We start from the raw sequence: 25276 nt of genomic DNA on the forward strand, positions 1-25276 counted from the left end.
AGACATAATCTCAGTCCTCCTTTAAAATCAGAAAATGATCCAGGTTTCTGTCATTTTCTAAACATAGGTGAACATATTCAAAACAGCAGGATTTCTGTGTGTGTGTATGTGTTTGTGTGTATTATTATGTATTATATATGTATGTATACTAGTATATATAATATACACATATAATTCATAGTATATACACACATATTCTATATATAGTATATATGTACTATGCATACATGTATACATAGTATATATTTTATATACTAAATATGTATGTTTATATACTATGTAATATATATATATATATATATATATATATATATATATATATATATATATAAATTATTTTATGCCTCTAAGCATAAAAATCTTTTATGGAGGACATAGAGCAAATGGAGGGCAAGGAGAAACATGCAATTAGTTGCACCACCTTGAATCACCTGAGAAATGGAATCTGGAATTCAGATGAGGAGGACTCAAAACATTTTATATTTGGTCATGTGGATAACATGGGGGCCTATAATGAAAAGGTTACCACAATCTTTTGAAAGAAAATCCATGTGACTGCAGATGATGGTTAAACTGTTAGTATCTGCAGTGTCTTCCAGGTGCTTTGTCATCTATGGGCCAGGGCATACACATGTATTAGTAGGCTCCATGAAGCGCATAATCCATCTGTGTCCTCTAAAATTATTCCCATTGTAGACATGAGAGAACACAAGTTTCTGGACATCTAATGGCAACTCAGCAGCACATAGAGAACTACCCAGAAACAGAACTATATGAAATGCCTTCAAAGCTCCACAAAGACTAGTTTGCTCCTGATATAGGGGAAGTTAGTCCAGATAAATATTATTTCCTCCCCCATTTTGAAGAGAGTGCCTAGAGAAAATGTCCCAGGAGTGACACAACTGTATTATCTTCCTTCATGTTAAAGGAAATTTGGAGAAACAAGACCTATCAACCCAGACTCCTGATGGGGGCAAATGCTTAGAGATTACAGGGTACAAAAAAGCACACTGAAATCACAGAGTCTGAGTAAGACACAAGGAAGAAAATAATCTAAAGGGCTTGTAAGATATTGGGGAAAAAAAAATGTAACTATTTCTAAAAATAAAATCATGTCTGAATATTTCTAGGATTGGCCAAATCTTATCCCATATGATTTGTATTAAACTCCAAAATCAAGGTAATAGGATACATGATTCACTGTCAAAAACATTCAAAAAAAAAAAAAAAAAAAAAAAACCTTCAAGGAAGAAGAGTGGATGTTTTAGCGACTGTGTCATTCAAAAATTTACTTACCAGGTGTTTTTGAGAAAATATATTCATTTTTCTGCAGTCATAGGGAAGAGAGATTTGCCTTATTTCTTTTTCTTGTTAGAATTTCCAAAGAAAAGCCCTAGAATTCCATCTGAAATAACCTCCAAAAATAAGAAACCTACAATACATACACAAAAGAAGGAAAAAATGGAAATAAAAATTTTTAATAATTAAAAGTAAATTCATTCTTTTTCCTGAAATCAAACTCCAGCTGCCTCTTTCAATCTATTTTCTTATCTTTTTAAACCAGAAATCACAAAGGAAATGCAGGCAAGAAACAAACTGCCAATTTATACAGGAGACATCTAAGTATTCAGTAAACATAAAAAATTCAACATTTTTAGAAATTAGAGAAATGTAAAATGAAATCCCATCCTAGACAAAATTAGTATTGATGAAGATATGAAACAAATTTATTCCCCTAAACTTCTTTAGAATTATTATCTATTGGTGGAAACTCTTTTGCTAATAAAGATACATAATACTCCCCCACAGAAACATACTGAAATTATAGTACATCTGACCATGATAACATGTAGGAAAACAGTACACATTCAAACACTTGAAACCCAGAGTGATGGTTCAAAAGAATGGAAGTGATGAGTAATAAACTGTGGGGAAAGAGGTCACTAGGGGCAAGTCACATTTTTGTCACAGTGCATCCATTAAAAAAATAGTATAACACACCATGTTTAGGTTTTACATAGGCTCCATATGCATGTGGTGATTCCCATGTAAACAGGTTTAAAAAGAAAGTATATACAACTTATGAAAAAAATTGAATCAGAAGTACATAAAAGACTCAATTACACACCCCATGTGTAGATGATAAAACTCATCACTACAAAGATAATTTTTCCAAAATTAGCTTACAATATTTTCCCATCAAAATTTCTATGTACATATATGAATATATCAATGTCAATTTTACATTTATGTGCATCTATAAAGCAGTAATTTTTAAAACTCTACAAATAAATTGAAAACAGGGGAAGACAGGAGAGGGAAAAGGGAAGTACTGGGTACTGAAGAGGAACAAATTATATTTCATGCTTGTATAATTATACCAAAATGAACCTAAATATTATGTATAACTATAATGCACTAATTTCTTTTTTTAAAAAAGCATGCTGGGCTGGGGCTGTAGCTCAGTGGTAGAGTTCTTGCCTAGCATGCATCAGACACTGGGTTCGATCCTCAGCACCCCATAAAAATTAACAAATAAAATAAAGGCATTCTGTCCTTCTAAAAACTATTAAATTTAAAAAAAAAACAGCATGCTTTACTTTTAATTAAAGACAAAATCAAAACAAACAGTTCCAAAATCCATCCACAAAGTTAAATATATGCAAACTTAGACAAGAAACTTTTCAATTATAAGAAAAAAATAAGTAGTTATCATCACCTGACACATATATATTATGAAACTTTACTATTATAATAATCAAGGAATCACAATATAGAGCTGGAGTTGTAGCTCAGTAGTAGAGCACTTGCCTAGTATGTGAGAAGCACTGGGTTCCAACCTCAGCGGCACATTAAGAAATAAATAAATAAATAAGGTATTATGTCCACATAAAACTTATAATATATATATATATATGGAATCACAATACAAACAAAATCCATAGGTGAATCCATGTGTAAAAATGATATACTTGATTGCAAATAGGAACGTCGATATACATCAAACCATAACAAGGCCAATCTCAGCAACTTAGCTGCAATCTGTCTCAAAATTAAAAAAAATAAAATAAAATAAAAATAAAAGATACCAGAGATTTGGCTCAGTGGTAAAGCACCCTTCTGTTCAACCTCCAGTACCAAAACAAAACAAACAAACAAAAAAATTGAAAAGTACCTAGCTTGGGAATAATCAAGGACCCTGTACACCACAGCTCTCCTCCTAGAGGAAAACAGCATTTGGAGATAGGATTCCGACGCTCTACACACGGGTCAAGCACCACAGCCCCGGGGCAGAAGCTGGGCTGCACGAGCTGCCGCGCTCCTCAGCCACATAGGACTTGAGCTGGGGCTGAGGACTTCCGAAGCGGGTGGGAGGCCGCGGGGGGTCTCCGCCACTGACACGTTCCCCATCTGGCTAGCCAGTGGGACTGAGAGACGATTCCCCCAAGGAGGGCTACGGCCTGCGGACGGCAGAAGCTGCCCGGAGTCCGGTTCTACCAGCTCCGGTTCCCTCCACAACCAGTACTGCCTGAAGGCTCCTTCCCCAGCCTCCCTGCCAAGGCTCCAGGTGCCGCAGCACACTCACCATTTCCTGGTGCTCAGCAGTTAGACATGCTCCCTGGGGACCTTCAGCACCTGCGCCGCAGAACAACCCAGGATCCTAAGTACCGGACCAAAACCTGGAGCTGAAAGGCAGAAATGGAGGATTCCGGAGGAAAGGCCAGTAACGGAAGCGCAGAAGCCCGCCCCCTCCTTGCTGGCTGCGCTCTGGATTGGACAATGCTCAGCAAGACTCCTGATTGGAAGGGGCTTCAGTCAGTTTTCTGCTCCCCAGCCTGAGTCGGTGAGCCTTCTTTTTGAGTGCCAGGGGATGATATCCACTCCAGGCAAGAATGAAGCCAGAATGACAGGTTTTCTTTTCTTTTCTTTTCATTTTAGACCTGGGAATTGCACCCCAGAGCCTCAGGCTGCTGCTATTTTAAGATCTCAGAAGTGGGATCTAGCCCAACTACAGAACATTTGCATTTAACCTTGTATATAAGGTAATTTCAGTTTATGGGTTATATACGCCTGTATATTATTTGTAAATGAAAAAAATGACAATTACTGTAAAGGTTTTCATTTAATTTTTCTGTTCTTTGGTCTTCTTGGGAGACAGACAGCTGGGAAGCAACCCTCTAAAGCAACAAAGTCAATAAAACAAATTAATAAAAAATAAATAAAGCAACAATGTCCAATGAAACGATACATAAGGCAAGAGTAATTTAAAATTTTCTAGTATGCACATTAAAAATGAAAATAATATATATATTTCAGTTGGTAGAGTGCTTGCCACGTATACACAAAGCCCTGGGTTCGATTTCCAGCAACACACAAATACCCACACACAAAAAAAAAAGTTGAAATTTTTTTTAATAACATAACCCAATATATCCATAATATTACCTTTACGTGGCTATAGTAATGAAGTATATGTATTTTTGGAATGATACCTTCAAATCATTTCTCTCCAGCATATGGAAGCATAGAGCCAAGTTCCAAATTTGTGATCTGTGGAAGCCCTTACATCAAAGAGGTAAGGGACCTGGTCTAACCTTTTATGTGCTAGAGTAGAGGGCTACAGTTCCTTGCTAATATTTCTCCTCAGGCTCAACTAGCAGTAGAGACAATGCCCTGAATGAGAGCAGGGAGCTTTAACAAGGAAAGGCTTTCCCACTTGGTGCTGGTCAGAGGCTCTTTCCCTGTGAACGTCTAGAGCGTTTGGGTCCCTGGGTAAGGGTTGCGAAATAACCAGGACACAGGGGATGCAGAGCAAAGGCAGCAGTTGCAACTGCATGCTGAGGTTTATTTGCAAGTTCCTTTTATATTCTTCTTCTAACAAAGCAAGCAATTCTTCAAATAACACTTTACCCACATTGCCCAAATATCATGCCTCAGCGGGTACACAGAGCTAAATTCAGATCGTTCCTGTTTATTTGATAAGTACCCTCCCAAAGTTCTTTGTAGACATTATCTAATCCCCTGAGGATGCATTTGTTTCTTTAGAATGTACTGTTCCTGGGACAAGTATGCAGGAAGCTTCTTCCTCTTGGCCAAACCATGCAGAACTTGTGACTTGCGATAAGGGGAAGAGAACTTTTCCTCCTCCTAACTGAGGTCTGCCTCAGCTGACCTAAATCACAGCCACAGCTCTTGCAATATGTCAGGCCTGAGGGAGCTAAACTCTGCACACTCAAACCCCAACATTTCCCATTGCAAATATCAGCAAAAAAAAAAAAAAAGAAGAATATGGGTTCCCAGGGGTTTAGGGACACATACCTTGTAATCTGTCCACAGCCTTGACTCTATTGTTTAAATACATTAAAGGCAAACACCTTATTTGACAATTTGGCCTTAGACCTATTAGCCAGGTTGTAATATCTGTTTCTTTCAGTGGACAACTAATAAACAGCTGGGCTGGGACTTAGGATGAGCTGTGTCTGATTGCAAAGCCAAAACATCTTCACCAGATCACAAGACACAACATTTTTTATTCTCTTCCAATTTGGAAAGTGAAAAGCAGGATTTGTGATATATATATTCCAGTCCAGTGAATTACTTAGTATAATATGAACAGAACATTCTCATACATCTGAGTCATCTTGGGCCTCTCATTTCAGGATCCAGGGAATCCTGGTTCAGTTTACACAAGGGCAAAAAACAAATCTAATTCGTCATGTCCCCTTTTTACACATCAAAAATATATTTGATATCAAAAATGAGGTCAGTTTAATCAGGGTTTATCAATTATAGAAACAGGCTGATTTAGAAGGATATAAAGGACCACCAAGTCCTGTGTTTTCAAAATAAAGATGGACATGGGCTGAAAAGGGAAGTAGCAGAAAATTGTATTATTGAAGACATAGAGTAAAAGGAGGCCAAATAAAAATAAATAATTTTCACAGTACCATGAATAATCAGGTAATTTGCATTTGGATTTCAAACAAGGAAGAGGTGATATAGTGTATTTGGGTATGTGAATGACATGAGTGTCCATGGTGTCAAGGTTATAATCTTCTGAAAAGAAAATTGTTGTGGAATGCCATATAATGGTAAAGCAGTAACTTCAGAGTATCTTCAAGATGTTCTGTCAGCTGTGGAAGCACAGAATCTATATATATCAAGAGAACTCATGAATCCATTATCCACCCGTGTCCTCCAAAAGCATCCAATCGTAGAGGTGAGAAAACACAGGCTTCTAGATACCAAATGGCTTCTCAACAGCATGTGTCACAACTGAGAACTGTCCAGGACAGAACTGTGTAAAATTCCTTCAAAGCTCCTCAAAGTCTGGGTTGTTCCTAATATAGAGGATGCCCATCTGGAGAAATATGATTCCTTCCCCATTTTAAAGACAGAGCCTAGAGAAGACAACCCAGGAAGTCCCTTTGACTTAAAGACTATTGGTTATCCTTCTTTCATGTGAGATAAGTCAGAAAGAGGTGTCTGTGGTAGAGGAAAATGGAAACTCAGCAGTTTAACTCAGGCTGTGGTTTTTTTTTTTTTATGTTTTCTAGCAGCAGCTCTTTTTACTGACATTTAACCATAGAGGAGTTCAGTGGCTAATAAGTACCTGTAAAAGGTAATCACAGTACCAGAAGCAGGAAATAAAGCAATGGGGACAGAACAATCCCCCTTTAGTTTTAATGCAGTAAAAGTACCTAAGCTCTATGAGCTAAGAGTCTCTTACATTGTTCACAAGTTTGCATCCATGTAAGGAATGTAGACTGCACCATCCAATGGCATTGCACCAACTCTGTTGCCTTGATGTACCTCAAACTTGCTTTTGTATAAAAGTAGAAGTTCCAAAGTGCTCAGGGCTCAGACTTTGGGAATCATCTCTCTGGGATGGTGGTCATACTAATAAAGCGGTTTTCTCAGATCTCAAAAGTGTTCTGATCCTAATTTTCCCCTACATGTCAAACCAGGTTCCTCATAGGGGCAAATGCTTGGAGACTACAGGTTGCAAGAAATCACATCACAGGGCCCAAAATCTGAGTATGGCTCAGTGAAGAAAAAATCTAAATAGCTGATAATGAACTGAAAGGTAAATCAAACTTGTCATTTGGAAAACTGGAAAAAAATGGAACAGTGTGATTTTATTTGCTACAAGTACAAGATATTAACCAATTTTATTTCCTTAAATACAACCCCTAGGGAATCCTGGCTGCAGAGAAGCAGCTACAACCAGAAATTCCTTGTGATAATGTAACTTTAGCAACCTTTCTGTGATATAATCTGATGGTAGCTATTAAAATGTTACATGTGTGTGTGTCTTTACTCACTATTTCCTTTCCTAAGAGTATGTATTCAGCAGGAGACTAGTTTATGTTTTCAGCTGATTGTGTCCCCTCCCCAAATCACATGTGTTGATATTCTAGATACAAAGTGCCTCAGATTATGACTCTGTTTGAATATATGATTCTTAAAGGCATGATTAATGTTAACTCAGTTAATTGGTGTAAAGTCTAATCCAATGAACTTTTTCTCCTTATAAACAGCAGCAATAAAGACACACAGAAGCCCATAAAAATGTCATGGAAACATGGAGACAGAAGATGGCAATCTACATATCAAAGAATGGGCCTCAAAGGAAATCATTCCAGCAAGCACCTTGATATAAGAATCTAGAAATAGAACAAATAAATTTTTGTTTAATTCCATCTGTGGCATTGTCTTATGATAGCCCTGTGACACTGATACAGCCCATTATGATACACATACACTGTTCCTGCACTTTGGCTAAATGAAATTACAATTGGATCACATCACATCCCAAAAGCATTGAAAGGCTGACCTGATGCAAGAAAAGACATTTCTTATTAGAATATTCTGAAGGCATGTGAGGGATAAAGCTCCTTACCTTAAGGAGCTACAGAGATTTTTTTGTGTGTGGTATGGCACAGTCATTAAAAAAAAAGAAAGAAAAACAGATAACTTTTTCCTCCTTTGTTTGTGTAACTCTCACGCCTCTTTGTGTCAATACTTTCCTCATAAGAATATTGGTATATAAGTCTCATAAAAGGACTAGAAGGTCAGTGGAGTTGACTGCTGCATGAGCTACCTGGGTCAGGTAGCTAAACAGAAAGAAATATTTAGTGCCCAGTAAACACTGACAATAATGTGAAAATATTTTCTCTGTTATTTCTACAAATATGTAATCTGAAGATTTACATGTATTATGTTGTCAGGGGAATAATACAGTCTATATTTCTTTGGGAATGGACATGTAGGTCATCCAAGTGGTAAAGTTCTCAAAGATTAATGGAGTGTCCAATCTGGGTATTTGTTCTGGCATATTCCAGCCATCTCCAGTTCCTTCCTGTGGAGACCCTTCTCCAGTAAGATCATCTAACCTCAGACCAGAGATACCATTGTGGGTTGTGTGGTGCACTTGCTAATTCCCCAAGATGGAATTAACAAGTAGCTCCTTGATGATATACATGGAACTCAGCAAAGTGATTGTCTTAAATGTAGGACAATAATTAACATGTAATAAATCGCTGTTTCCACAAAGGATACTCCCATTGAAAATTTTTATGCACAGACCAGATATAGATAAACATATGTATAGGCCTCCATATACTGGATTAGAGAATAAGGTCTTTGGATAAATATTTGAGTAGAAAAACTAGAATCAAATATTTAAATATCCACCCTATTACCCATTTTCTGAAATAGCCTAATTCTGCCATTTTAGGTCCCCTGCAATTACTGCCACTCCCCCTCCACCCCAACACACACACATACACAGAACAGGAAGGTCAAAATACTTTCCAGATGTGATCTCAGATGAGGACTTGCCTGGATTGGTCTTCTCTGGGCTGCTCCCTTTTACCTGTCGGTGCCTCCTGATAAGTGGCCATAAGGGTCTGGTGTGAGTGCTGAGCCAACATGTAAATGTGCTCTGTACACTTTTGTGCCTAGAACCTTGGAAGGTTTGGCTAGATCATGAAAACACCTTTTTATTTTGCATATCTCCCTTTAAATGAACTGAATAAGGCACTCTCTCTGGAATGTATGTGCCTGGTTACCAGAGTTCTAAGTTCTGTTGAGTTCTAATGCTAAGAAATTGAGGTTAATTCTTCAAAGTTTCATTACCTGGGCCTCTTTCTTCACTATTCTTTAGGGTGCTGACTTGTCATCTCTTTATCTGTGCTATATTATACAAAAAGAAATAACCTTTCAGCCTCTTGGGAAGTTGTCAGTGTATTGCTGCCCACTTTTGTGGAGGCTCACAGCAGGCTTGGCAGGTGTCCTGGAGAAGATGCAATGTATATGGTAACATTAGAGCCTAATTTTCCTTGAACTAAGTTTAATCTACATTTTGAGGCTAAATTCCACCTGGAGGCAAAATCACTGGCAAGCCATTTTTTGAGAGAAGTATCTGTGGTGGCCACATGATGGCAGCCTTGCCCAAACCAAGGCCAACCTGGGTGTTCTCCCTGCTTTCTGCCCTTTGCCTAAATTCCAGGCAGTGGGTGCAAAAGTCTCAAAGGCCCTTCTCAGGTGTGCATCCTTAATTGCAGCTGGACACTCTGCACTTTACAAGAAAAAAAAAACAGCATAACTAACTGCTCAGTGGGATCAGAAGTCACATAATACAGAGAAGACATTGTTAAGAGGGGCTCAAGAGTCTGCCTCTTCAAGAAAAAAACATTTGATTTTCATTGTGAGTCTAGGAAAGCTGACTCCACATTTTCTTAATTCTATAAATAACTCCAATAAATATATACTCACTAATCCACTAAAATGCATCCTGCTTCTCTCTGTCCTAGTTACACATGGGAGGCCTTGAGATTACCTGCCTCCTTGGATTCCTTCACCTGCAGGTGAATGCTACAGGTGTGGGGTCCTTTCTGTTCCTCTGTGAAGTGCCCTGGACCTCTATCTTTCTCTCAGGCTCCAACACCTTTGGCAGACACCACTGGGGAGAGATGCAGAAAATACTGGAATGCACCTTGAAGACATTTCATCATTAGGTTATGATGCCATCAATTTGGTTTCAGTTTCCTATTCAGTATTTTTTATATTTTATTTTTTGGTTCTTATTAATTATACATGATGTAGAATCCATTTTAATAAAATCATACAAGCATAGGATATATCTTATTCTATTTAGGAATCCCATTTTTGTGGTCAGGCATAATGTTGGAAATCACTTGTGTATTTTCACATGCATACATAGGAAAATTACGTTAAATTCATTCTACTGTCTTTCCTTTCTCTGCTCCCTTCCTTTCATGCTTCTTTGGCTTATCTACTGAACTTCTCCTATTCCCTCCCTCCTTCATTGTGGTCTAGACTCCAAATGTCATCAAGAGAGATGGGGATATAGCTCAGCTGGTAGAGTGCTTTCCTCACAAGCACAAGGACCTGGGTTCAATCTCCAGCACCAAACACTTAGCACAATAGTCTTCATCTCCATCAATTTACTGGAAAAAAATAAAGCCATTATTCTTTATGGCTGAGTAATATTCCATTGTGTATATACACAACAATTTATTTATCCATTCATCTGTTGATGAGCATCTAGGTTGGTTCCATAGCTTAGCTATTGTGAATTGAGCTACTATAAATACTGATGTGGCTGTGTCACTGTAGTATGCTGATTTTTAAGTCCTTTGGACATATGCTGAGGAGTGTGATAGTTGATTAAAAAGCTTATATTATTCCTAGTTTTTTTTTTTATAAATTTCCATACTGCTTTCTGCAGATGTTGCACCAATATGCATTCCAACCAATCATGTGTGTTTCCTTTTCCCCACATTCTCCCCCAAATTTGCTGTTACTTGTATTCTTGATAATTGCCATGATGATTGGGGTGAGATGTAATCTAAGTGTAGTTTTAATTTACATTTCTCTAACTCCAAAATATGTTGCCTTTTTTGTGTTTTTTACTTTTCTCTTTTAACAACAGTATTCATGGCATTTTTGGGATCCATTTTGCTCTATATATGAAGTTGAAACAATATTTCTCTTGAAGAATGACTGGGAAGCTTAAGGCACATGCCCATGAGTCCAGGGATGCTCAGTACCCAATTGTTCTGCCCATGATGATAAGAGAAATGGATATGGGATTAGGTGAGAGAAGAGATCTGGGGAGCAGGAAAGGAAAGAAACATATTGGGACCAAAGCCACACCTTTCCCCATGAAGTATAGGTGAATGGGAACCAGACTGTGTCCTTAGATCTTGGTAAGAGGGATGGGCATTTCCCTAAAGGCCAATTCCCTAGCTAAGCGAGGCTTTGACTGGTACCAATGTGCCCAAGATGCTCCCAGCTATGGTGTGCCATGTGTCTGTGGGAGTCCCAACTTGAGGTCAGTACACTCTTGGATTATTGAGGTTAAATTAATGCAGCTGTCCCTTTGGGCATAGAGGACCAGATACTGTGCTCAATGTTGGCACTGACTCTTTCATAGTAGACATGGCCCATGTTCTACTAGGATTTTCTGGCCAGTGCAGGTAGCAGCCCAAACAAGGAAGTGGACCAGGGCTCTAGTTTCATCCTCGTGTTAACAAGCAGCATGTCAACTTATGACCTTAAGCAACACTGATGAAGGATCCCCTCTTATAGGATTCTGCTGATGAGGGGTGGGCAGAAGGGAGAGAGACAGAAGAAAGCGACACAGAGACCTACTGTAACCATTGCCTGTGGAAGAGTCTGGTGACTTTGAATTTCCTTACAATACTAGAGGAGAAACAAGATGTAAAGACTTCACTTGTGAATATTTACCCTAAATTTTAAATTCCCTGAGGTCAGGGTGAGGTCTCAACAACCCAGGCAACATTGACACATTCAGTTCAATATGAATGTCCATTATAAGCCTTAAAATTTAGGGAAAAAAATTCCTCAAGACTGCATGCATTCTATAAAATTCAGTGCTATTCCTCTCATGTGGCACCTCCCATGAAGCAGGAATGGCTAGAGTAAAGAATAATAATAAAGAGGGAACACAGACAAGGTACAGGGGCAGGGAAGGTGGCAGAATGACTTTTTGTCCAAGTGGACATGTTTATTTATACGAATAGGTTACATTAGGTTATTAGTACCATAACCACATTATTGTTTACGTATTGGCAAAGTTGCTTATGTTGCAGTTACATTTCACAGTTACAATATGCAATGTGCAGTTCTCAAAAAAAAAAAAAAAGTCCATTGTCTGAAGTTACTACTAGGCAGGCAGCTCCAGGAGCACTGGAGCTTGATGAAACATTATAGTTATCTGTCAAACAAATTCTTCTTAGCTTTGTGCCTAAGATCAAGGTTGAAACCCTCATGAAGAGCACTGCTACAGTGGTCAGGCTTCCCATGTCTTTTACACGGGAGTTTCCCCATAACCAGGCATTCTGCACCTTTTCACAGAAACGTCCCAGCAGCCAGACATTCTGTACCTTTGCACAGAAACATGCCACAATCACGAAGACTATCAGAGACCCAATCCTAAATACAGAACTCCTACAGGCTAGGCATACCTGGATGAGATTCCTAACCTGACATTGCAGGGACAGCTGTGTAGGGCATGCAGGCCAGAGTTGGGTGTCCCAGGCAGCTCTGAGACTCTTCATGGGGACAGAGAGTGTATTTGGATATTTATTTATTCATTATTACATACATGAAATAGTGGAATGTCTTACATTCATTATGACTCATTTACAGCATAAGTTTTCATAATTCTGAATATAAAGTATGTTCACGCAAAATTATTCCATTATACACGTACTCTTTTTTTGCATTACAATTCTTAATACACATATATACCACAATTTTTCATATCTCTGTTTGTATATAAGGTATGCTGACACCAAATTCAAATCTTCATACATATATTTTGCATAATGATAACCATCACATACCCCCATCCTTACTATTTCTACACACTGCCCCAGAAGTTCACTAGCGCCACTATAGTTGTATATGGATTGAAACAGTTTGCTCAGGAAATGCAGCATCACATAGCATATTCATAATCTCATCACACATGCAATTTACTATTTTTTTAAATTTAAGCATTATCTGTATTTAATATTCAGGTGTTGCTTGTTACCATTTTTGGAACAAAAACATTGCATGTTTTAAATCATTATTCTTAAGTCTGCATAAAAGCTTGTAGAACAGCTGTACCATGGTTGACCCAGCCACTTTGCTCCTTTTGGATATTTGTATTCCTACCAGTCTTTAGCTATTATAAAAATAATCTGTAAAACATAAATATCTTACCCAGCTGGATGCAGTGGCCCACACCTATAATGCTAGTGGCTCAGGAGGCTGAGGCAGGAGATTGTGCATTCAAAGCCAGTCTCAGCAATGGTGAAGTTTGCTAAGCAACTCAGTGATACCCTGTCTCTAAATTAAATACATAATAAGGCTGGGGATGTGACTCAGTGGTTGAGTGCCCCTGAGTTCAACCCCCAGTACCGTTAGCACACACACAAAAAACCACCACCACCAGGTTTCCCTAGATTAGTTTGAGTTGATTTTGTCACTTGGAACCAAGAGTACTGTGCTCTGACCTCTTATTTTTCTCAATTCCCTTTATTTTGTAGTTGTGGTGTGACAGGAAATGGTAACAAGCAACACCTGAATATTAAATCTCCAAAAATGGCAAACAATCCAATTAATAATGGGACAATGAATTAAACAGACCCTTCTCAAAACAAGAAATACAAATGGCCCACAAATATATGAAAAAATGTTCAACATCATTACCAATTAGGGAAATGAAAAACAAAACTGCACTGAGATTTCTTTTTACACCAGTAAGAATGGCAGTGATCAAGAATATAAATAATAATAGTATATGCTGGAGAGGATGTGGAGAAAAAGAAGCAACACTTTTACACTGTTGGTGTGAATGTAATTTAGTACAACTGCTATGGAAATCAATATGAAAACTTGTCAAAACACTAGGCATGGAACCACCACATCATCCAACTATACAACTCCTCAATATATATACTGAAGGATGAAAGTTATCATATTACAGGGATATATCCATACCCATGTTTATAGCAGCATAATTCAAAATCACTGAACTATAGGTGTCCATAAAATGATGAATGGATAAAGAAAATATTGTAGAGATATGCAAGGGAATTGTATTCAGCCATAAAGAAAAAAGAAATTGTGTTATTTTCAGGACAATTAATGGAACTAGAGGCCATCAGTTAAGGGAAATAAGTCAAATTTACAGGGTTAATGTTTGCAAGTCATATATGAAGTTAGAGAGGAAAGCAAAGCTGAAGGTGGATCTCCTAAAAATCAAAGAGATCAGCAGAAAAAAGGGACCAAAGGGTGGAAGGTGGGGAGGAAGGGAGGAATGCTGGGGATGATACTGGTCATATTATATTGCTATGTTGTGTATATTGTGTATATCTATGAATATGTAACAACAAATCCCAGCATTATGTACAACTCTAATGTATCAATAAAAAATTTGGGGAAAAAATTAAGTCCATATAAGCCTTAAGAATGACTAAATTGTGGCCATAATTTGGAGCATGACTTTTGAGAGGCCTAGAGAGTTGATTTTGCCTTCATGGGCCCATTGCTATGAAAAGAAGTTTGAGAGTTACATTTTGCTCCTGGGTTGGTATGAAGATGAAAGTACTCTAGGACAGATTGTATTTATTTATTTATCTTAGGATTCCAAAATAAAACATTTCCATGAAAAAACAAAAGACACTCTGCCTATCGTGTCCAATGGATAAATTAACTCTGAAATTTCTTGGTTTTTTGCTGTCTTATATATACATTTTTGTCAGTTGACATGCATTTGTAACCAATAATTTGTTTATAGATGCAGGCAAATCATTTTTTACTAGATCTACAATGCATGTTATGAACCACATCAACTGAGGTACATTTCTTGAAGGAATAAAACAAGTAGAGCCAGGTTGTGGATTCCAGTTGATGGATTGTCAAAGTAGGGATCACTTTTATTGGCTAGTGTACTTGTGGTTTTTGGCTGAACAGGATAGGAGGGAGGAGGGAAGAGCACTGTTCATTTCTAATTGGCTAATCTAAGGGTGGTCTTATCGGGCCAAGCATATAGCCAAATCCCGGAGACTGCAGGCTGGAAATGGTCCTCTTATGAAATCCTGCTATTTGTCCAGTACAGAGGCTTTCAATTTGTGTTGGTAAATCTCTAGTATGAAACACATCACATGAAAGTTTTTGTGTAAAAGTGATGGAAATTTACATCTATCCTGTGGAGACATTTAAAACCTGGCCTCACCGACTGTAGATGATGACCATCCTGACCTCTTTGACCATTTGGAGGCTGCAGTAGGAACCAAGGGCCTTTGCTGCTCAGGAACCAGATACAACTTTATCTCCTAGTGGACCTACCCACTAGAGTGTGAGGAGAATGACAGTCGCAGTGTTTAGGTCTATCTTGGCTTATCTTAGCTCTATATATTGGCTTGTCCTGAAAGAGCTGGAGAGAAAGGCCCTGAAAATATGGACAGTGTATCTGGAGCAAATTCAATGTATATCACAAGAACATTTTAAATGTTTAGTGATACAGGGCTTGTGCTTTCTGGGAAACTGAGACAACTATAAAACTCCCCACTTCAAATCCAATTCTTGTAATCAAGTCAGAAAGACTTCAGACGTGTCACTCAGAGTAATAGGCAGGAGTTTATTGATGGAATAAACAGGAAAAGGGGACAGTCTCAAGGAAATAATGGGTCCTCACATAGAAAAAAGAAACAGTGTGCCTTTCCTACACTGTACTTTTATTGGGGATCCCAGAGAAGATTCCACAGATTCCAGTTCTACCATTTGAATTTGAACTGACACCTAGATGACATCAGACTGTCAAGTCCCCACTGCCATTATAACTCTAGGTCACTTTGACCCATAATGACTGGTTCTCAATGGATTCTTTTTTTTAGAGAGAGAGGGAGAGAGAGAGAGAGAGAGAGAGAGAGAGAGAGAGAGAGAGAGAGAACTTTTTAATATTTATTTTTTAGTTTTTGGTGGACACAATATCTTTTATTTTTATTTTTATGTGGTGCTGAGGATCAAACCCAGTGCCCTGCGCATGCCAGGTGAGCTCACTATCACTTGAGACACATCCCCAGCCCCTCATTGGATTCTTAACAATAAATTATTACAGATTTTATGGTTAGAAAAAAATTATTTTTTGTCCCTGAGTTTTAGAATCTGACGCATGGAAAGAGTCACAAAATCTCCCTCTTCAGTGTAACTTGGTTTCCTCTTAGCAGCATTATTTCAGGCCTGCTTTTCTCCTTCAGATAACAGATAGTTTTGTGAGGTATGAGACATACCCTGTTCACTAAAGCCAGGCAGAGCTGCACATAAATTGTTTCTTGGAAAAGAAACACAAAGTGGGCCCACATTATAGAATTATTCCCTGAACCTCATGCTCCCACCACTCACATCTGTCCCCTGTCATTTAGGAAGAAGCAGTCCAGCCTAAATCATACTATTGCTGAGCCTGGGTTCCAAGAGTGTGCTCCTGACCAACACCAGTTTCACTAGAGGACTGGAAAGCAATGCAGTTTCACAAGCCACACCCCAGACCTTCAGTATTAGGCTCAGAGTGTCTCAGAAAACTTAATTTTAATGATACCTTCAAGTGCATGCTTGGGGCTGATCACCTATGCCCTGGTTTGGTCTCTCCACCAAGAATAAGATCTTTTTCACAACTTTACAAAAATTCCTTCTATGATGACCTCAGTGACTGACACCGACAGCATACAGGAATCCAGAATTAACCAATTCCAGTCCAGATGGAAAGACCCTGAGATCCAAGAGCCTGGGATACCACATTTCCTAGTGCTCAGGAACTCAGGGAATCCTGTTGCAATGTCCCCTTTAAGACCCTCAACCACAACACCTATAGCTAATAGTCAAAACCCTATAAATCTTTTGATTTTTAATTGTCTTCTGGAGATGGAAGCAATACCCAATCTGTTATTTAAGAAACTCTGAAACCCATGTCACATGACTCTCGATCACTATTCAGAGGATCATGAATTTCTTTTATGAAATTCTGGATCATGTCTGGATCTGGTGTGCAGATCCCCAAAGTTGCCGGGTAAGACTACTAAAGGGTGAGCATGCTTTTGATGCTTTAAAGTGTTCATTGGGAAGATATCTGAAAAGGTGGGACAAGAACTAGTATTTGAATCTTGGGTCCAAGTCTAGCTCTACTCTTGACTATTGGAAAGATATCTGGAAAGATGGGACAAGAACTAGTATTTGAATCTTGGGTCCAAGTCTAGCTCTACTCTTGACTATTGGGGGCTTTTGTCTGCTCCTGGGTCTCTTCTGTGATTCACATTTACAGCCATGGCAGAAGAGAGTGTGTACAACTGGAATAGTGCTTGCACACTTTATACTTCCCAAGTTCAGCAGACTTCCTCCCATACCTCCCCTGACAGCCCTTTCCTTTCCTCAATATTAAGATGCAGAGGATCTAACAGAAAGCAGAGGGCTGGTTTCATCCTCATGACCTAGGCCAGGGGTGCAGGCTATGGATCCAATTGCCCTGGCCCTTTTGAGAAGCTTTACAGGTTTTGTGTTGTTGTAAGAGTGTCTTGGGTTTGTTTTAATCAGGTATAGGAGGCTCACAGAAACAGATTTTCATAAAGAGCTATGTTTTCTATAACCAGTAGTGCAGCACCACGTGGGAAGCACAGGGTTGATTAGGAGGCCTAGGGTGTAAAAGGTCAGGGAGAACATGGGAAAGAGGCTTTACTGTATTTGTACAGAAAGAAAAGATGAGGCAGCATAAGAAGGGTTAGCATTCATATTTTTTAATCATTTCAGTGGGCTCTAGGGGACAGGGGCCATCCCTAATTCTCTGGTACCCCTTCTTGCTGTAATTAGAGCAGGCAGAGAATAGACTGGGAGGGTGGGAGCCCAATAGAGAGGGGATTGATAGTGTGGGAACTAGATTGGTTAATTTACATAATGTGAACATGATGGGGAGATGGCTGAATACCTGTAGGAGTTAGCTATTTCCAGGAGGGCATGCCTGGGTTCAGAGATACATGCCTGTAATTCAAGTGACTCAAGGGCTGAGGCAGGAAGATTGCAAGTTTAAGGTCGGCCTCAGCAATTTAGTGAGACCCTGTCACACAATAAAATTCAAAAAGGGGCTAGGGATCTTGTTCAGGTGTGGATCAGCTATAGAATGTTCAATCACCAGTACCTCTCCCCACCCAACACACACACACACACACACACACACACACACACGCAGCCTAGGAAGTCATGCACTTCAGGGTCAGCAAAGTACCATTGTCAAAAAACAAAACAAAACAAACAAACAAACAAAAAAAAAAAAAACAGAGTCCCAAAAGTAAAAAGCCTCGGCATTTTCTGACCCCAGAAAGTGAGAAAGTGACTCTGTAGGTTCTCCTAGCAGCCTTCTCTCTGATCCCTCAGGCCAGGGCCTGTGTTTATGGTATTCCAGGTCACATGCTTCATGAACACTAAGCAGCCTTGTAGGTGACAGCAGAACAGTGGGACTTCTTGTTTTAATGAAGTATCTCCCAGTGTGACATAAAGTTTGGCCAGCAGAACAGAGAATTCAGTCAGTCAACAAACAGCCTCTCCTCTGTTCCTGGAAAGGGCAGTGGCCTAGCTTTGTATAGCATTGCATTTCACTGGGACTTTTATTCTCTCTGATGGCTTCATGAAAGGGGAAGTGAAGCATGGCACAAAACACATGGAATTCAAAGGACCAGAAGTCAACAGGTTTTCATTGCAGCTGGCATGAGACCTTTCCAGGCCACCAGCTTTGTCATGGGGCCATGGATTTTGATGCCTCATGTTAGTTTGTGTGTGTGTGTGTGTGTGTGTGTGTGTGTGTACATGTGCATGAAGTGTCAAGTGCTCAGTGACTAATTGTGCATGCTTGGGACAGAGAAGGAGAAAAGAATACTTTCTGAATTGAGGGTTGATTCTTGGGAGGAATCTTGCCTGATATTCAAGGAGCAGCATCTGGCTTGACATCCACAACTGACCTTGAGCTGGAGAATTTGGGGAAGGATGGTAGAACTCTTGACAGAGAGAATGTAGCACCACAATCATGCCCAAATTAGTAATTCTCCTCCCTGCAGGTTTTAGCTTTCTTCTGATAATATGCTGTGTGTCTCCCTCTCCCCCCTTTTTTTTTTGTTTCTTTCCTCCCTTACTCACTTACTATGAGAAATCAATGTGGTTAAAGCACATTGGGGACAAAGTAATAAACTAGAGAATACCCAGTGCTTTCCTATGCAGCATGTATGATCTAGCCCAGGATTCCTGTGCCTCAACATAAGCAACACAAGGGACCAAACACTGGTTTGGGTTGTGGGGCTTGTCCATCAAGATGATGTGTAGCCATCCTGTATCCTACCTACTAGATGTTCTAGGACCACTCTTCCTTTTTTGACAATCAAAAATGCCTCTAGAGAGGCCCAGTGTCTCCTGAACATGACCATTTTTCTGGCTGAAAACTCCTGAGCAGTGAGGCAGACAAGTCCATGCCTGCAGTGTTGTTTGCATGGATGTCTCTTTGCCTAGTTGGCATTTTCTCAGGGTCTGCTACTGCTCACAGAATCTGAGGTAGTGGGACTTTCAGGGGCTGTTAATACATGCCTGTTGTGAGACAGTAATTGACCAGACACTACCAAATAAAAGCCCTGTTAAGAGAGGCACCATCTTAATATGGTGGGATTATCATGGAGTTATTTCAGTGACAGCAAAAATCAGCAATAGTCAGTGGAGATATCTGCAAATAAATTAAAGATTAAAATGGCCTTCTCTGTTACTCCCTTTCAGTCATTTTTTTCACCTTGAGATAACTTCAGCATGGGAGAATAAGTGGGTTTGGTGGCAGGTCTGCATCCTGAAGTTTTTCTTCTTTTCAAATAAAACTCCAATGCCCTTTGTGTCTTTCTGGCCCCTTAAAGATGAGACAAAGAAAATAATGTGAATGGCTTTCTTTGTGCCTGATATTTGTGACAGCCTCAGCTTTTGCCAAATATTTGACCTTTCCTGACACTTGTTGAATGCATATACGTGTGTTTCCATGACAACCGAAGACACATACCATCTCACTACAGAATCCAGTACAATTTTATTTTCCCTGAAAAAATTCAGTTTGTGGATGGTTATATCTGTGGATGCAGGACTAGTGATATCAATGATCAGTTATAATATTAATATAGTTGACCATTAAAGAGAACAAGAGGAAATTTGAAGTGACTTCTCTTGTATTCTGAGCCACTAGAACTTGTGGTGTGGCTTCTTTACCTTTCCTTCATTCTCGTGGCCTCTGTTTTCCCAGGATGCTTTTCATAGAGCTTCCTGGATGTCTCTTTGTCATGTGGTGTTTGCTAACCTTTCTTCTCTCTCTGGTCAAAAAGTGGCATTGCATTTCCAGGCTCCCTCATGATTGGTGGTGCTAACTGATAAGGTCAGGCCAGTCACTATGCCTGGACCATCTCACCAACACAATGGTCATTTCACCACCAATAATAAAACATTTCCCCATGCCACTGGTGTTTGGTGCCATTCAAGATGAACATTGTTCAGTTAGCCAGAATCTCTCAGTGAAGTCCCCTTGCTGGCCATCAAATGGCATGTAACATGCTTTTCAGCCCTTGGAGATTTGGGAGTTGCTTGTTTCTACAGCATCACCTGGCATACCTGGTGGTGTCATTTTTTGTAGCTTAATATTTACCATAATGTGACTTACTCAGAAGCAGAGAAATTGCCTTACATGAGTAATCATTCCACCTTCCTTGAGAAATTTTTTATTACTATTAATTTTGTGATAGTAGAAGCAAATGTGACTCCATTTTGTTTTATGACTTCATCCTGTAAAACAACCATGCCAAGTAGAAGGGTCATGACTGAGGCAAGATGTTCTTTTTTTTTTTTTGCTATAGAAACCTTTAAGAACATGGAACTATCTAATGGGGCATTGTTTCTCTAACTAGAGTAACGGGGCTCTATCTCTGTAACTGGGGTAATTGGACTAACTGTGATTGGTTAGGCTTCCTGTAGCTTGACTGCACTCTCCTGCTTATGTAACCTGGCTTGCTTGCATTGGCTAGACCCCCGAACATCCCTTTGGTGGTTTTCAGGCTTATAAGGAGCGCCCTTGCAATTGTTTGGGGCTAATCAGGGGAATAGCTTTATGTTCTGATCAGTGGCCACTACTAGTATGCTTCAATAATGGCTTGATTTGATTATACGTGAGTGGTCTGAAAGTCAGTTTATGAAACACCGGGATGAAGCTTTAACTATAACAGTTTAATGAGGGGAAGGAATGTATTTTTAATGTCAATGTTGGGATGACTGCAGTTGTGGTCCAATAGTTTTGGCAACTTAGTCCAGTTTTCCAATATCTGAGAATGACATGGTAAACTTAGTGAAATCAATGCTTCCTGCCTTGAAAATGGGTTCCTAATCTTGGACCACAGTATTTAGTTTCAGGACTTGGAAAATATTGGTAATAGCCACAACCTTACTGAGCACCAACTATGTGCCAGAAATTGAGTATAATACCCTAATTTTGATAATGACTATAACTCTATAGGGTTAACTATATAATATTTCTATTTTCAGAAGATAAAACTGAGGCACAAAGGGCTAAATTGCCTAAAGTCACCTTGCAAGTGGAGCCAAGTTTTGAACTCAAATCTAAATTGCAAAATTCCATGTTATTTCTATTGATCCAAACCAATTCTCCTTTGCAAATTTCTAGGAATGGGACAAAATTTTCCTGCAGGATATTATCCTTGAAACTGTTAGAAACTAGATAGTCTGTGTTTGGTTAGATTTCACACTTTTATTCATTCATTTCATTATTCCAAAATGCACTCATTCTTATAGTCATTCAATCCTTCAGAAGGCCTTGTTGAGAATCTATTAGATTCTGAATTTTGTTTGGCACTGGATTTAGATGTGAACCTGTTATGATTCCTGCTTTCATCTTTAATAGATTTAAAACATTGAGGGGTGGAGCAAAACACACAGACACTCACCCATGTTAAGTGTATTTCTAGAGAAATATTGCATACTGAGGAGGTAGCTCCTGCCGAATACAGGATGTGGAATGGTAGTGGAGTGAGTTCTAGAGGTTTCTGCCTTCTATTTCTTATTGAGAATCTTAAACACAACCCCTCCCCCATCCCACTAAACCCACAGTCTGGGGGTAAATGCCATTATACCTGCCATGGTTCTTCTTTCTTAAGGTCAGTGTCATGGCTTCAATATTCTACTCTCTTTCCTACAGGGTACTCCCTTGTTTTTGTTCTCCTCTTCCCCTGTGAAGTCATCTTTCCAATTTTTCTTACCCATCAGATTAATGGCCCCTCCTAAAAATAGTGAGATAAAATCCTAGGTCTTTGAAGGGCATAATCAGAATTCCTCAAAGTTGGGCCTGTTACTTGCTCTTCAGAACCTGGTGTTGTTTGCAGAACTGTACAGGAGGGAAACAGTGAAAAGAACCCTTTGATTATGTGCTCCTAAGATGGATAATTTGAGTGGAAACAGCTCTGCAGCTCTGGGGATTAAAATAAGCACGTGTCTTATGTGTGAAAAGTGTAAACCAGAGTTTCTGTAGTCACTTCATTTTCAAAGCCCTCACAGCAAGCCATTGTATGAGTCAGAGTGTCTATTGAGTATCTGTCAGGCCTGAGATTAACCCTACCAACCTACAGGAAAGGTGCCTCCAATGAAGGAACCCCATGGTATTCACCATCCAGTTCTATGGTCTATAAGCCTTCTGTGAGGAAGCCAAAGTCAACTAGACCCACAGGTTCCCCAAATGCTGATGGTACTTCTACAGCCTGGACTGAAAGAGTGGCCTTAGGCATGGGACTTGACTTCTTTCAGTCCCTGCTCATTTTTGATTCTTCAGAAGGTAACCATGAGAAATACATAGCCCACAGAGAGTCTGACCAATCACAAGCACTCCTTAAATGCTAGTTTTCTTCACTGTTCTCCAGATTATAGTCATGAGGTTAAGAGAAAATATTACCTGATTTCAGAGATTCACACACATAACAAAACATTGGACATTGTTGCTCTGCCTAGTCTATCTCCCCCTCACATTATCCAGAAAGTTGGGCTGTCTCAAAAAGTAGTAATGGGACTTCTGTGTATCACTTCTAATTACATTATTCAGGAGGGCAATGAGGTCCCAGGTGACTAAATCTTGTGGCATTGAAAGCATACTTATAACCCCAAGTCTGATTGGTTGACACCTCAACATCTATCACCCAGTTTTAAGATCTGCATGAGTTTAATCCTGCCAAGAACATAGTACTAGTTATTGTCCATGAGTTCAATGTCGTTGTGGATCAGGTTAAACCAGTGTTTTGGACTGGCAGACTTACCAATTTTACAGATGGCCAGGAAGCAGCTTTTTGCATGGTTTATAAAGAGCTTGTTCACCTTCAAAATGCCCTCATGGCCACCCACTGGAAACAAGGCTCCATCTCAACACATGTGGGACATACTCTCAAGTAAGGAAAGCACCAACAACCCAGAAAGCACCAGGGCATCTAGTAGAAGCTACGGCTGACCTAATGCAAACATCTGGGGTCCATAGCACCAAAGAATTTCTGTTGGATCATAATTCACACCTAGGTTCTCCTCCTTGCCCCTGTCACCATCAACCCCCTGCTGGACAGCCTATTCCCTACCCAATGCAGTTCTGTTTTTTAGAGCTTGGGTCCACTAATGTAGTAGAACATTATGATGAGTAATAGAATTATTATGTGATTAGACTCAATTAACTTCAACTAACCCAAAAATTCCCCTAATATTAACCCTTGACCTTCTTTGAACTGCTAAATAGTGTTCTTTGAATTTATCCTGGAATGAACTGATTTTGGTGTATTACTTTGTACTCTGTGAAGGCAGTTGTTATATCTGGGAATTCAGGGCATAAAATGATGGCCAGTACTGGGGTTCTGAGAACTGAGGGGGGTTGTTTGGGGAGACACTGGCAATTGACTCAGGCAGCCTGACTCTCATGTGAATTAGTCCATGAAGTGCTGGTGAGAGCATTGAGAATAATTTTTATCTGGGCTCAGGCAAGTTTGGTCATGTCTTCAACTTTGAACTTGGAGTCTGTTGTGAGCACTGAATTGTATGCTCTTAAAATTAATATGTTGCATGTGAGGTAAGGTGGAGCATGCCTGTAATCCCAGTAGCTTCGGAAGCTAACACAGGAGGATATTGAGTTCAAACCAACCTCAGCAATTTAGCAAGGCCCTCATAAATTTAGTGTGATTGGGTCCTGCCCCAGCAAGAATTCAGGGGATCCTGAAGGATTAGTGGTGTCAGGACACAAGAAATGAGCAACAGGTTGCAAGTTTTTAGCAGCCTTCAAAAGGGTCTGCTGAACCTTGGGGGGTCCTTTATTTTCATACATTTTTTTGCAGGTGTTTTTTGAGGCGGTTAATGGATATCCTCAAGGCCTGAAAATTCTATGGTTTACATAATTTTCAAGAGTTACAATCTTTTCTAACATATATTGATTACTTAAGATATTGAGTACATTGTTTAAAATATTTTTCTCTAAACTTTGCCAATCATGATTAACCTTTTACATTTTTACCTCAATCACTAGGTGCTAGACTATGCCACTAGAATATATATCTTCTTACTACCTATTATTAACTTTTAACTTTAAAGCATATCTATGATTATTTCATTAACCTTTAACTTTAAAGCATACCTATGACTACTGGTAAGCTTTCTTGTTTCTAATCTAAATTCCCACTAAAACACACTTAAAATACTGAAAGCCTATACTTTGAAGTGCCTCTAAAACATATCTTTGTTAATTTTACATATTCTGTTTCTAATCTTCAAGGTAATTTCCTTTTTTCATATAACCTATACTGCTTTCATAAAGAGTTTCTTTGATTCTTGGTTAAAGTACACCAAGTCTTATATCTTTATAATCTTTAACTAAAGGACAGGCTCTACACCTCAACCCATTTGCCATTAATATGAACTATGTATTTTCCATTTTCATCATAAATTTCTGTGTGAGGCAAAGAAGGGTCTGTTAGTTGGGGGGGTGTGTTTTTATTAGCCTCTTGTCCTTGAGGGAGATACCATAATCTTCTTTTAAGTAAGTAAGCTACATACCGTGGTCATTGTACTGTTGGCACAGCAATTGTTTTTCTGTAACTAGGCTATTACATAGGTTGTGGCTTTAGAATGGGAGGCTTAATGTAAATTG

General features: G+C 39.2%; 2 protein-coding genes across 10 annotated transcripts in view; both read right to left on the minus strand.

Annotated features, from left to right (window-relative positions):
* Positions 1 to 3736, minus strand: part of LOC308644232 (zinc finger protein 701-like) — a 99909-nt gene extending 96173 nt beyond the window's left edge. For 3 of the 9 annotated variants that reach the window (XM_081285100.1, XM_081285098.1, XM_081285101.1), the window contains exon 1: positions 3587 to 3736. Coding sequence is in view for 4 of the 9 variants with exons in the window: in XM_081285095.1 (XP_081141221.1) it covers positions 1297 to 1323 (27 nt within the window). In the remaining 5 variants the exon portion in view is untranslated. Of the gene's footprint in view, positions 1 to 1296; positions 1422 to 3586 lie in introns of those variants that run through there. The other 6 variants (XM_081285097.1, XM_081285099.1, XM_081285096.1 and 3 more) reach the window with 4 other exon arrangements.
* The window catches only part of LOC308643747 (uncharacterized protein), a 738434-nt gene that overhangs the window by 437352 nt on the left and 275806 nt on the right, over positions 1 to 25276 (minus strand). The window lies entirely within an intron of this gene.

The sequence above is a fragment of the Spermophilus citellus genome, assembly GCF_964194105.1.
Source record: "Spermophilus citellus genome assembly, chromosome: 3".
Lineage (NCBI taxonomy): Eukaryota > Metazoa > Chordata > Mammalia > Rodentia > Sciuridae > Spermophilus > Spermophilus citellus.